General features: G+C 41.5%; 1 protein-coding gene across 2 annotated transcripts in view; it reads left to right on the plus strand.

Annotated features, from left to right (window-relative positions):
• Nucleotides 1-14326, plus strand: part of LOC115169979 (lysine-specific demethylase 4A) — a 30339-nt gene that overhangs the window by 12126 nt on the left and 3887 nt on the right. For both annotated transcript variants that reach the window (XM_029726146.1, XM_029726147.1), the window contains exons 16-20: nt 2561-2616; nt 3199-3307; nt 6197-6385; nt 9700-9870; nt 10341-10460. In XM_029726146.1, coding sequence (XP_029582006.1) covers nt 2561-2616; nt 3199-3307; nt 6197-6385; nt 9700-9870; nt 10341-10460 — 645 coding nt within the window. The remainder of the gene's footprint in view (nt 1-2560; nt 2617-3198; nt 3308-6196; nt 6386-9699; nt 9871-10340; nt 10461-14326) is intronic.

Consider the following 14326-nt stretch of genomic DNA (forward strand, 5'->3'; position numbering starts at 1 on the left):
TTAATTAATGGACTATTTAGTGAAATTAATTTCTCCCTCTGAATACGCCTACCTGTCAAGCCGTGAAATATGTCTCTTTTCGATGACCTCCCAACTTGATATAACCATGTTTATCCACTAGATGACAGTGTTGTCTAAGGGAACGGTCATGAACATTCCTGCTTTTAACTCTGTGGTACCCAGTGTGTTTGAGCAGAATCGCTGATCTTTATCACTTCAGTAATTATTTGGGATGCAAGGTGATATGTAGATCAGTGATTCTGTGCAGTCCAACTAAGTTAATTATAAACCATGCATTGTACCTAAACTGTATGTGTAAACATGTATACGCAGGGCCCAGCTGTAAAAGAGAACTTGGTCTCAGTCTGTGTTCCTTGTTGAAATAAATGTATAATAAATTGCCGTAGCTCTTACTTGTGGACATGCACATGTCTGGCTTACCCCCGCCACTAACTGTAAAGTTACTGATTGACCAGAGTTAGCTTAACGTCCTACGTCCACAAGAGTTACGCATTACAAGATGCTGGAAAACCCACTGCCAGGCAGCCCAGCGAGGAATGTAAATCGCAGTACTCTGGACAGCTTTCTTTATGAAGGGCATTGCCACAGACAACGTGGAGAAAAGTTTCACGTGAATAAATTGAACATTCAGCTAATGAATTTAAGTCGGTTAGTAATTGGTATTTTATTAGGATCCTCATTAGTTGTTGCGAAAGTAGCAGCTACTCTTCCTGGGGTCCACACAAAGCATGAAACATGACATAATACAGAACATTAATAAACAAGAACAGCTCAAGGATGGAACTACATCATTTAACAACTCACTGGCACCAAGTGGCAAGAACTGGGTATGTTTTAATGATTACCAATTAAATAAAATACTATATAATTACCATTTTACTATGTCATTTACTGTATACAGTTGAAGTGTATAAACTTCTGACTAAGGTTGGAGTCATTAAAACTCATTTTTTAACCACTCCACAAATTTCTTGTTAACAAATTATAGGTTTGGCAAGTCGGTTAGGACATCTACTTGGTGCATGACACAAGTAATTTTTCCAACAATTGTTTACAGACAGATTATTTCACTTTTAATTCACTATCACAATTCCAGTGGGTCAGAAGTTTACATACACTAAGTTGACTGTACCTTTAAAACAGCTTGGAAAATTCTGGAAAATGATGTCATGGCTTTAGAAGCTTCTGATAGGCTAATTGACATCATTTGAGTCAATTGGAGGTGTACCTGTGGCTGTTTTTCAAGGCCTACTTCTAAACTCAGTGCCTCTTTGCTTGACAACAGTGGGAAAATCAAAGAAATCAGCCAAGACCTCAGAAAAAAAATTGTAGACCTCCACAAGTCTGGTTCATCCTTGGGAGCAATTTCCAAACACCTGAAGATACCACATTCATCTGTACAAACAATAGTACGCAAGTATAAACACCATGGGACCACGTTGCCGTCATACCGCTCAGGAAGGAGACGTGTTCTGTCTCCTAGAAATGAACGTACTTTAGTGCAAAAAGTGCAAATCAATCCCAGAACAACAGCAAAGGACCTTGTGAAGATGCTGGAGGAAACCGGTACAAAAGTATCTATATCCACAGTAAAACAAGTCCTATATCGACACAACCCGAATGGCCGCTCAGCAAGGAAGAAGCCACTGCTCCAAAAACTCCATTAAAAAAAACAGACTACAGTTTGCAACTGCACATGGGGACAAAGATCATACTTTTTGGAGAAATATCCTCTGGTCTGATGAAACAAAAATAGAACTGTTTGGCCATTATGACCATCGTTATGTTTGGAGGAAAAAGGGGGAGGCTTGCAAGCCGAAGAACACCATCCCAACCGTGAAGCGCAGGGGTGGCAGCATCATGTTGTGGGGGTGCTTTGCTGCAGGAGGGACTGGTGCACTTCACAAAAGGAAGTACAATTTTGTGGATATAGTGAAGCAACGTCTCAAGACATCAGTCAGGAAGTTTAAGCTTGGTCGCAAATGGGTCTTCCGAATGGACAAGTCAAGGTATTGGAGTGGCCATCACAAAGCCCTGACCTCAATCACATAGAAAATGTGTGAGCAAGGATGCCTACAAACCTGACTCAGTTACACCAGCTCTGTCAGGAGGAATGGGCCAAAATTCACCCAACTTATTGTGGGAAGCTTGTGGAAGGCTACCTGAAACGTTTGACCCAAGTTAAACAATTTAAAGGCAATGCTACCAAATACTAATTAAGTGTATGTAAACTTCTGACCCACTGGGAATGTGATGAAAGAAATAAAAGCTGAAATAAATAATTCTCTACTATTATTCTGACATTTCACATTCTTAAAATAAAGTGGTGATCCTAACTGATCTAAGACAGGGAATTTTTACTAGGATTAAATGTCAGGAATTGTGAAAAACTGAGTTTAAATGTATTTGGCTAAGGTGTATGTAATCTTCCGACTTCAGCTGTACATACCACATAAATGACTATAACATTAAGTGTATCCAAAATGTGATGTTAAACACTAGGTCAGAGGTCATCTGTGTGCGTCTTTTGCTCCCTCAGGACTGCTGCCTGTGTTCACTGCGAGGGGGAGCTCTACAGAGAGCCAACAATGACAAGTGAGTATAGTACAGCGATTTGAGGAGCTACCCATTTAATGGAGGCCTCAACCTCTAGGCTAAATACATTTTGTTTCACCGACGCTACAACCACTCTAGTCTGGTATTTTATTAGGATCCCCAGTCTGTAGCCAGTGGTCACACTTTACCCTCCCCGCTGAATCTAGGACACTTCAGTCAATGAAAAAGGCAGGGAATGCCTGTAGACCAAGCTAGCCTTCTCTATCTAGTCAAGTCTCTGTAATGGCTTGTGACAGTGAGGAGCCTGTGCTAGTCTACAGTAAGATTGTATTATATATTGAAGGATGATGTCCTCAATAGCATAACGATATATAATAGAAACAGGTTTTTGTCTAGGCTACATGTGATGCTAACATTTTTGTATGTTAACAAAACAAATGTTTAATGTTTAATATAGCCTACCCTTTAAAAAAATATATTGTTTTTGTCCATGTTAGTAATAAATAACATCATGTTGTAATTTCCTTGAATTGGGAATGAAGGCTCAGTGGAAACTTTCTCCTGATGTGTCACACACCTATAGTCTGTTTATTGTGCTGATCTGTTTCCTGTGACACACAGGTGGGTGCACGTGCTGTGTTCACTCGTGGTCCTGGAGGCGCGCTTCGTGAACATCGCCGAGCGCAGTCCTGTGGACCTCAGTTACATCCCTCTGGCCAGGTTCCAGCTGGTGAGCTCCTGTTCCTCAATGGTCACGGTCAGGACCACAACACTACTTCTTTGCAGGGCCTAAAATGTGTTTAGATTTTGCCATTGGTGGTTATTTCAACAGCCGCGTTGGTGGGTGCATTTCACTCGTATTTGTGAATGAAAATAGTCAAGGATGATCACATTTATAGTAAAATAAATGCTGTATTAGCTGGGGTTTTTTCAAAGTATTTCTGCTGTTTTGTTTCATAGCTGGTACATTTTATCGCACAAAGTCAAAGAACTACGAATTCTATATAGCCTATTCCACCTCGCGCTGCGATACTGCCTGGCTGGGGGTATAACAAAAGTGAGAATTTGTGTTTCTTGGCTATTTACATTTGTTTTGTTCACAAGCTAGGTTGTTTTTCTATGTTTGAGTTTCATTTGCTCGGGAAGACGACGCTTTTACTAGTCAGATTCAGACACAGACACAGACATGACTGGAGTCACCTTATCACAGTAACATCTGGCCCTTAGAGGCAGGTGAACATTTCTCTCATCTATGATATTTTGGTTAAAAGACAGGTCACAAAATGTTTTATTATACAATATACTACATTACTACTTACTAGTAATACATTTGTTGTTTTAGAAACATTACAAAGCATGCTCATCTGTTTTTGTGTGTTATGTTGGTTTAAAGTTAGCTAAAAAACAATATTTTGGTTGGTAAACACTGAGTCATGGGAGATTTTGAAATCTACCTTCCACAGTGGCTGGTGGGGAGAAGTTATTTTAGGCCCTGCTTTTGTGTATCGACTTCCTGTCATTTAATTCTCATGGTTGTCGTTTAACAGTGGTTTTCTCAACTGCTGAGAGATACAGAATTCAAGTTCCCCATAGTCCTAAACTCAAATGAGAAAAGTCTAACTATTTTCCATATGATGGGTATTGTTCCATTTTCCATATAAATATTTGCCTATGCTGGTGCCATTTGGTCATTTTTTATTTTATTAGGACCCCCATTAGCTACTGCTAAAGCAGCAGTTATTCTTCCTGGGGTTCACACAAAACATGAAACATGACATCATACAGAACATTGATAGACAAGTACACACACCTGTTCAACAGTTTTGGGTCACTTAGAAATGTCCGTGTTTTGAAAGAAAAACACTTTTTTTTTTTTCATTAGAATAACATCAAATTGATCAGAAATACAGTGTAGACATTGTTAATGTTGTAAATGACTATTGTAGCTGGAAACGGCAGATTTAAAAAAAAAAAATTCAATACAGAGGCCCATTACAGAGGCCCATTATCAGCAACCATCATTCCTGTGTTCCAATGGCACGTTGTGTTAGCTAATCCAAGTTTATAATTTTAAAAGGTTAATTGATCATTAGAAAAACCTATTGCAAATATGTTAGTACAGCTGAAAACTGTTCTGATTTAAAGAAGCAACAAAACTGGCCTTTAGACTTGTTGAGTATCTGGAGCATCAGCATTTGTTGGTTCGATTACAGGCTCAAAATGGCCAGAAACAAAGAACTTTCTTCTGAAACTCGTCAGTATGTTCAATTAAAAATCAGCCGTTTCCAGCTACAATAGTCATTTACAACATTATCAATGTCTACACTGTATTTCTGATCAATTTTATGTTATTTTAATGGACAAAAAATGTGCTTTTCTAAGTGACCCCAAACTTTTGAACAGTTGTGGACAGAATTGCATACATTCATGCCTGAACATTCCATGCTCCTAATCATCATCATCAATGTTAATGGCTATACTGCAGCCATTCATGTTTTCTCATACATTCTCTACTGCTTCCTCTAAGCCGGCCCTGATATCCTGATCCCACAGCCACCAGTGTTCTGTAAACACCAGAGGGAATCAAACTTGTTTAACAAGGTCCGTGTCCTTGGTCTTTCAGTCTGACATCAATACTGTCTAATCATGTGGCGTTCCACCGAGGTCATTGACTCCTGCTCAGTTCCCCTGATGTGAACAAAGCCACACATGCAATCACACATACAATCATGCATACAGTTTCACTATCCTGCTAATATGTAACCTTTATTTAACAAGGCAAGTCAGTTAAGAACAAAGTCTTATTTACAATAACGGCCTAGGAACAGTGGGTTAACTGCCTTGTTCAGGGCCAAAACGACAGATTTTTACCTTGTCAGCTCGGGGATTCGATCCCGCAACCTTTCGGTTACTGGCCCAACGCTGTAACCACTAGGCTACCTGCCGTCCCTGAATATGAAACAAACAAAAGTGTGTCATATGGAGCTTCACCAAGGGTCCTTCACTCCCATTCAGTTCACGAAATGAACATAATAATTAGTCATATGGGCCTTAACCGGAGTCCTTCAGCCCCTGCTCATATGAAATGAGCCAAATAGGCCTCTCAAAAGGAGTTTCCTCCAGCTAAGGCTTCTCCTCAGCAACCATGAACAGTGCCTCATATGGAGCTTCACCAAGGGTTCATGTTGGTGGGCCAGTCTGTTTTCATGGCTGTCACTTCTTACTCTGACCCAGACCACTTCAGTGTGATTGCTTTGTTTGGTCTACAGTGAGGAAGTGGACTGTATGTATTTATTGGAGTCATATTCTAAACTGGACTGGGAACAACAGACAATGGGTCATCTGGGAGCTTGAAACGGTGAGAAAGGAAACGTAATTTCCTATGTCCTTGTCTCCTTCCCCCTCCCCTGTTTCTTTCCCTTTATCCCACCTTCCATCTGGCCCTCTCCTCCTACTCCTCCCACTGGTGATCCTCCTCTACTTCCTCATCCTCCATCCCTCCCTCCTTATTCTCATCTCCCCCTCTTTCTTGTCACTGACTCTTCCCTACAACCTTTTCAACTCCCACTGCACTTCTCCTCCCCCTCTTCCCTCTTCCACTTTCCTCACCCCCCTGCAGAAGTGTTTCTACTGTAAGCGGCGGGTGAAGAGGGATGTTGGCTGCTGTGTTCAGTGTTCCCATGGCCGCTGCACCACTGCCTTCCACCCCACCTGCGCCCAGGCGGCTGGCCAGCTCATGCAGCCTGATGACTGGCCCTTCATCGTCCACGTCACCTGCTACAGGCACAAGTCACCCGTCCTACCAGAGGTAGCTTCTACGGGGGTGGGGGTAAACCATTGGTTCAGGGAATGCATCACGTTTGTAAATGGTCAGAAGTGTCTTCTGACTCTTTTTGTCCCAAAAGCAACTATTTTCATAGAAATAACTCCTGCACATAGGTTTACCTCTGCATATTTAATTTATTGGCTTTTGTTATTGCTGCCACCATCAATTGGTTAATAGATATTATTTGTATAGCAGAAATTACATGTATCTTAGTTGTCAGGTTGGAAACCAGTTTGACGCCAGACTAGGTGAAACAGGTCAAATCATTCTTCCCTAATAAAATATTGAGCAGCAACAGAAACCAGAGACCATAAAACCAGAGACCATGTGGCCATAGGAACATTGCTTCCCTTCCCCTAGAGTGAGAACTGGCAAGCCCAAGCACGTACAGATATTTTGTCATGCGACATGAAGGATCACGTTTACTCTTTGTCCTGATTCCTGCTGTGAGCATTGTGTCAGCAAGTCAGAACACGTTGCAGATTCAATCAATGACATACAATCCCCTGGTGTAGAGTTACTGTTGTGGGTTAGCCTGTCAATCATTCTCGGCTCTGATTTAGATTTCTTGTCTTTTGTATACAGCTATGTAGCCTAGGCCAGTGTTTCCCAACTCCAGTCCTTGAGTATCCCCAACAGCTGACATTTTTCTGCGTGTGGGCGTCTGGCAGCGTGTGGGCGTCTGGCAGCGTGTGGGCGTCTGGCAGCGTCTGGCAGCGTCTGGGCGTCTGGCACATGACTAAGTCGCTTTTTGTAAAACTGCTAAAAGGCATATTATTATTCAACTTGTCAACTAATCATCAGGCCCTCAATGAGTTGAATCAGGTGAGTTTGTCTGGGGCTACAACACAATGTGTGCTGTTGAGGGACTGGAGCTGGAGACACTGCCATTGGTTGAATCATCTACAGCACGTGTCCAACTCATTCCACAGAGAGCCGAGTGTCTGCGGGTTTTCGCTCCACCCTTGCACTTGATTAATTACCTGGTTGTCTTGGTCTTAATTGAAAGGAAAAACCAAAAACCCGCAGATACGCGGCTCTTCGTGGAATGAGTTTGACACCCTATGATCTATGGCCCTTCTGCTCTACACTGTATTCAACTGGATTTTTCGCCTCGGGGGCAATACGAAAGGCAAGTCAGGTTCCAAATATCAATCCTCCACATAACATAGTATACAGACAACACATTCTGATTCCCAAACATTATACAGACATCACAATGTGTGTATGAGTACTATATAAAAAGCTATATCTATAAACGATTCATGTTCCAGACGGATTGTTTCTTTTATACTAATACTCCCGTAATTGGCAACGGTTGGAACAGAGCGAAGATCAACGCTTCTGTCTCTGAAGTAGTCAGTCAGTGCCGCAGGCTGCACAATATTTCCTCTAACGTGCTGCAGGCTCTCTAGCTTTTGTTGAAGCTCAGTGCTTTAAATAGCTAGTTGGGTAGGGGAAGTTATGTTATAGTTGAACCGGAGATGTGTGCAGAGATCAAACTAATGTTCAGTGAAATGCAAATGAATCTTCTCTGAACTTTTTTTTCTTCACCGATGGCATATGCATTGTCTAGATTTAAATACCTCTGCTGAATGAACTTTAAAATAAGCTGTTAGATGTCTCACGTGACCAGAACAATTAACCACTACTGAAATAGCTTTTATGAATCCTCTTTAGTTTATTTTCTCTTACCAAATGTAATATATTCATCAACTGGAAATATACGCTGTGTGTTATCTTTATGGTATAACAATTGTAGGCTAACTCTTTAATCTCCCAGCGTAATAAGGCAGCCATGCAAGATTTTATTTCTAAACTGAGTTAACCGAGGGCTAATGCATTGTCTGGTTTTTTAATACTTTAGCTGAGTTCAAAAGCATACAGTGGGTATAGAAAGTCACCACCCCCTTTAAAATGGTTCACCTTTTGTTGCCTTACAGCCTGGAATGAAAACGGATCAAATCAGACTTTTTCAGCTTTATTAACACACAGTAACCCACGTGATTTGCTGACAGGGGTAAAATCGAGCACACATCCATGCAATCTCCATAGACAAACATTGGGAGTTGAATGGCCTTACTGAAGAGTTGAGTGACTTTCAACATGGCACCGTCATAGGATGCCACCTTTGCAACAAGTCAGTTCATCAAATGTCTGCCCTGCTAGAGCTGCCCCGGTCCACTATAAGTGCTGTTATTGTGAAGTGGAAATGTCTAGGAGCAACAATGGCTAAGCTGCGAAGTGGTAGGCCACACAAGCTCACAGAATGGGACCGCCGAGTGCTGAAGCGCGTACAAATCGTCTGTCCTTGGTTGCAAAACTCACTACCAAGCTCCAACCTGCCTCTGGAAGCAATGTCGGCACAATAACTGTTCGTCGGGAGCTTCATGAAATGGGTTTCCATGGCCGAGCAGCCGAACACAAGCCTAAGATCACCATGCGCAATGCCAAGCGTCGGCTGGAGTGGTGTAAAGCTCGCCGCCATTGGACTCTGGAGTAGTGGAATTGTGTTCTCTGGAATGATGAATCACGCTTCTCCATCTGGCAGTCCGACGGACGAATCTGGGTTTGGCGGATGCCAGGAGAACGTTACCTGTAAATAATGGTCTGTGGCTGTGTTTCATGGTTCAGGCTAGGCCCCTTAGTTCCAGTGAAGGGAAATCTTAATGCTACAGCATAGTGACATTCTAGATGATTCTGTGCTTTCAACTTTGTGGCAACAGTTTGGGGAAGGCTGTTTCCTGTTTCAGCATGACAATACCTTCCGTGCACAAAGTGACTTCCATACAGAAATGTTTTGTCAAGATTGGTGTGGAAGAACTTGAATGACCTGAGCCCTGACCTCAACCCCTTCGGGATTAATTGGAATGCCGACTGCGAGCCATGTCTAATCGCCCAACATCAGTAACCGACCTCACTAATGCTCTTGTGGCTGAACGGAAGCAAGTCCCTGCAGCAATGTTCCCACATCTAGTGCAAAGCCTTCCCAGAAGAGTGGAGGCTGTTATAGCAGCAAAGGGGGGGACCAAATCATTAGTGCCCATGATTTTGGAGTGAGATGTTTGACGAGCAAGTGTCCACATACTAAATATTACATTTTATTTATCTAAATGTATGGTTCTTAAAAGAAGAAATTGTTAGATGTTAACAAACGAGTAGCTTTTACGGATCCACATTCCTTCATTTGTTTCCACTTACCAAATGTCATATTCGTTTAACGGTGTCTGGTCTTTATGGTCCTCTGTTTATGGTGCTATATGGAGTGCTTGATCTTTGACCTCATGTCCTCCTAGCGTAATAAGGCGGCCATGCAAGAGCTTGAGGTCGGCCAGCAGGTTATCTGTAAGCATAAAAATGGCCGCTACTACCAGTGTGAGGTGCTGGAGCTGACCACCGCCACCTTCTACGAGGTCATCTTCGACGACGGCTCCTACAGCGACAACCTCTTCCCTGAGGACATCGAGGTGAGGAAACTATACCTTTATCGTTGGATGCATGAGACAGCCACAAGTTCTGAAGCTTTATCTGGGGGTGTTGAGAAACATCAGAAGACATCTGTGTTGTTTGCTGTAACAAATAGACAATGCAGTTGTATTGACATTTTAAATATATTCTAAGCAAACTAATCACTGGGGCAACAAATTAAACTAAGTTTTGCCTGAAACATTTCCTTTTTAATGTTGTATTACAATGAGGAGCCCTAATGCACCAGTGTCAATAGATCAGTCTGCTTTTATCAGTGCAAGGCGTGGCATTCAGTGGTATGGCAAACGCAGTGGTAGTATTGGTCATAGAAATTGACCAATCCTAAAAAGTGGAAACAAATCAATCCAGTTGTGCTGTGGGCTATATTGACTTGATTTAATGGTCCTGGCATATTTAACTGTGGCTCACTGAACTAATACGATGGCTCTTGTCTACGGTTTGGTTTCAGAACCGGGACTGCGTCAAGCTGGGCCCGCCAGCAGTGGGCGATGTGGTGCAGGTGCGCTGGACGGACAATCTGCTGTACGGGGCCAAGTTTGTCGCATCGCACTCCATCCTTATGTACCAGGTAATAGGGACCACATTCACTTTTTTACCTTTATTTTAACTAGGCAAGTCAGTTAAGCACACATTCTTATTTACAACGACAGCCTACCCGGCCAAATTAACTTCCTCACTTCAACCACATTCAGGCTGTGCGCCATAGTGATGCGCAGGTTGACTCGTAACCTGCGGTTATATCCGCGGGGCGGGCGAGTTTAGGGTCATGAAATATTGTGTGGATGAATGGCTGATGGATGGGTGGCGGACAGGGTGAATATAAATAAGAAATTGTACAAAAATCCGTAATTGTATATAATTCTTGTGCAATTCATATCTAGAAGAACTACGTTGAGGTTTTTCTTTAATTATTTGTATCTGGCATTAGTGCTTACGTTTTAGGGCCTAACTGTACGCGCGCCAAATAGGCTACACACATGTTTTTGTTTCAACTACTCTTAAGATATCACGGGATCTGTCAGTCTAATTGAGGAGGGTTTGAGCACAAGAGAACAACCAGAGATTAAAAATACTGTGCAAAATTAAGGTTTTATTTACACGTTTACTCCAGTGAAAATAGTGCAGGTGAATATTTACAGAAGTGGCTTAGAATTGTTCCAAAAGTAACTTTCTGGTAGCCTGTTGCAGTCGACAAAAAGGACAAAATGTCAAAATAAAGAACAATAGCACGCAGTAGTAACCAACGGCTATGAAAGGCAAAACGCATTTAAGCAGGCCAAGAACTCACGCAACACATATTGCCTTAACAGCAGCTTGTAACCGAGCACACCCAATTGGAGAGAAACCATACCAATGCGCACTAAGTGGATCCATTGATAGATCATCATTATAGACACTAAAAGGAAACTGACATTTTAGTAATTTAGCAGAAGCTCTTATCCAGAGCGACTTACAGGAGGAATTAGGGTTATTAAGGGACTTCTTCAAGGTCACATTTTTTTTCACCTAGTCGGTTCAAATTCCAACCAGCGCTCTTAGCCGCTAGGCTACGTACCTTAACACCTACAGATGTCGCCATAATAAACTTAAAGCTACAATATGTAACTTTTTGGATGACCTGACCAAATTCACAAAATGTGACTTATAGATATTTTATTCTCATAGAAAGCAAGTCTAAGAAGCGGTAGATGTGTGCTATTTCTATACTTCCCATTTGACGTTTTGTTTCTGTTTTTTACTTTCGGTTTTGTACACCTGCTTCAAATAGCTGAAAGTTAAAAAAAATGTAAAAAAATTGAACTGGTTATGGAAAATATATTTCAGTGGTTTAGATGGTACAATGATTCTCTACACATTGACTGCTTGTTTTGTCACAAACTGAAATGGGGCAAACAATTAGAATTTTAGAAACTAGGAAATGTCGCTGCGATTTCTGCATAGTGCACCTTTTGAGGATTACTTGCTACAGTTACTGGTTAAGCAATACAATGGATAATTGTCCTAATATAGTATGAATCCCAAATGGGACTAACCAATGCAATGACAGATTGCGTGAAATACAGAGAGGTGTGGCGTACGCGCACTAGTAACACTGCACTCCTGACACCGATGGAGCTCTCAAACCAACATGTGGCATATTACAATGAGTGAAACTCAAAAAATAAATGGATAAACAAATGAAATGTGTTAGCTCTAATGGCACAAACGAATGGTGCACTCACAAGTTTAATGCAACTTATAGAAATGGAAATGTTTGTAGACTACTTGGCGCACATGGGGAATGGTGGTTCGACGTGATGAGAGCAGTAGAGCTTGCATCGTCACATACTGATCAATAGGCCATAATGTCCAATAAACAAACAAAATAGCCAAAATGTTGAAGAAAAAAACATAATTGTGTAATACATTTAAGAGGAAAAAAAGGGAACCATACAGAGCATTTTTTTATATTTGTGGGTTGGAGTCTGGTGTAGGTGTCAATTTTATTCTGCGGTTGCGGACAGTTTATTAGCAATTGCAGGTGGCCGAACAAACAGCTGGCCTGTACACAACTAGGGCCTCGTCCAGGCTGCGCTCCCACCACTTCAGCCCATACCAACAGATTCAGGGGGCTGACGTTTATAGAGAAATTGTGAGTGGGTTTGTGTAATTGGGTTGGCAAGTACAACGGTTCTGAAAACGCATCAAACAATCATGTGGTCCTCCTCTGTACGGATTTGCTTAAATGTTTTTTTTTTTTCTTTAATGTAAAACATTTTTCCTTCTTGCTACTCTTTTCACATACTACAGTGCCTTGCAAAAGTATTCACCCCGTTTTTCCTATTTTGTTGCATCACAACCTGTAATGAACATACACAAAATAGTCCAAATTGGTGAAGTGAAATTAAGAATTACTTGTTTCAAAAAATTGAAAAAATGGAGCGTGCATACAGTTGAAGTGGGAACTTTACATACACCTTAGCCAAATACATTTAAACTCAATTCCTGACATTTAATCCTAGTAAAAATTCCGTCTTAGGTCAGTTAGGATCACCACTTTATTTTAAGAATGTGAAATGTCAGAATAATAGTAGTGATTTTATTTCAGCTTTTATTTCTTTCATCACATTCCCAGTGGGTCAGAAGTTTACATACACTCAATTAGTATTTGGTAGCATTGCCTTTAAATTGATTAACTTGGGTCAAACGTTTCGGGTAACCTTCCACAAGCTTCCCACAATAAGTTGGGTGAATTTTGTCCCATTCCTCCTGACAGAGCTGATGTAACTGAGTCAGGTTTGTAGGCCTCCTTGCTCGCACACGCTTTTTCAGTTCTGCCCACAACTTTTCTATGGGATTGAGGTCAGGGCTTTATGATGGCCACGCCAATACCTTGACTTTGTTGTCCTTAAGCCATTTTGCCAAAACTTTGGAAGTATGCTTGGGGTCATTGTCCATTTGGAAGACCCATTTACAACTGAACTTTAACTTCCTGACTGATGTCTTGAGATGTTGCTTCAATATATCCACATAATTTTCTTACTTCATGATGCAATCTATTTTGTGAAGTGCACCAGTCCCTCCTGCATCAAAGCGCCCCCACAACATGCTGCCACCTGCGTGCTTCACGGTTGGGATGGTGTTTTTTTCGGCTTGCAAGCCTCCCCCTTTTTCCTCCAAACATAACGATGGTCATTATGGCCAAACAGTTCTATTTTTGTTTCATCAGACCAGAGGACATTTCTCAAAAGTACGATCTTTGTCCCCTTGTGCAGTTGCAAACCGTAGTCTGGATTTTTTTTATTGTGGTTTTGGAGCAGTGGCTTCTTCCTTGCTGAGTGGCCTTTCAGGTTATATCGATATAGGACTCGTTTTAGTGTGGATATAAATACTTTTACCTGTTTCCTCCAGCATCTTCACAAGGGCCTTTGCTGTTGTTCTGGGATTGATTTGCACTTTTCGCACCAAAGTACGTTCATCTCTAGGAGACAGAACTGGTCTTCTTCCTGAGCGGTATGACGGCTGTGTGGTCCCATGGTGTTTATACTTGCGTACTATTGTTTGTACAGATGAACGTGGTATCTTCAGGCATTAGGAAATTGGTTCATATTTGGGAGCAGACTTGTGGAGGTCTCCAATTTTTTTTTTCTGAGGTCTTGGCTGATTTCTTTTGATTTTCCCATGATGTCAAGCAAATAGGCACTGAGTTTGAAGGTAGGCCTTGAAATACATCCACAGGTACACCTCCAATTGACTCAAATGATGTCAATTAGCCTATCAGAAGCTTTTAAAGCCATGACATAATTTTCAGGAATTTTCCAAGCTGTTTGCATGTAAACTTCTGACCCACTTGAATTGTGATACAGTGAAATGATCTGTCTGTAAACAATTGTTGGAAAAATGACAAATGTCAAAACTATAGTTTGTTAACAAGACATTTGTGGAGTGGTTGAA

The sequence above is a fragment of the Salmo trutta genome, chromosome 31, assembly GCF_901001165.1.
Source record: "Salmo trutta chromosome 31, fSalTru1.1, whole genome shotgun sequence".
NCBI lineage: Eukaryota > Metazoa > Chordata > Actinopteri > Salmoniformes > Salmonidae > Salmo > Salmo trutta.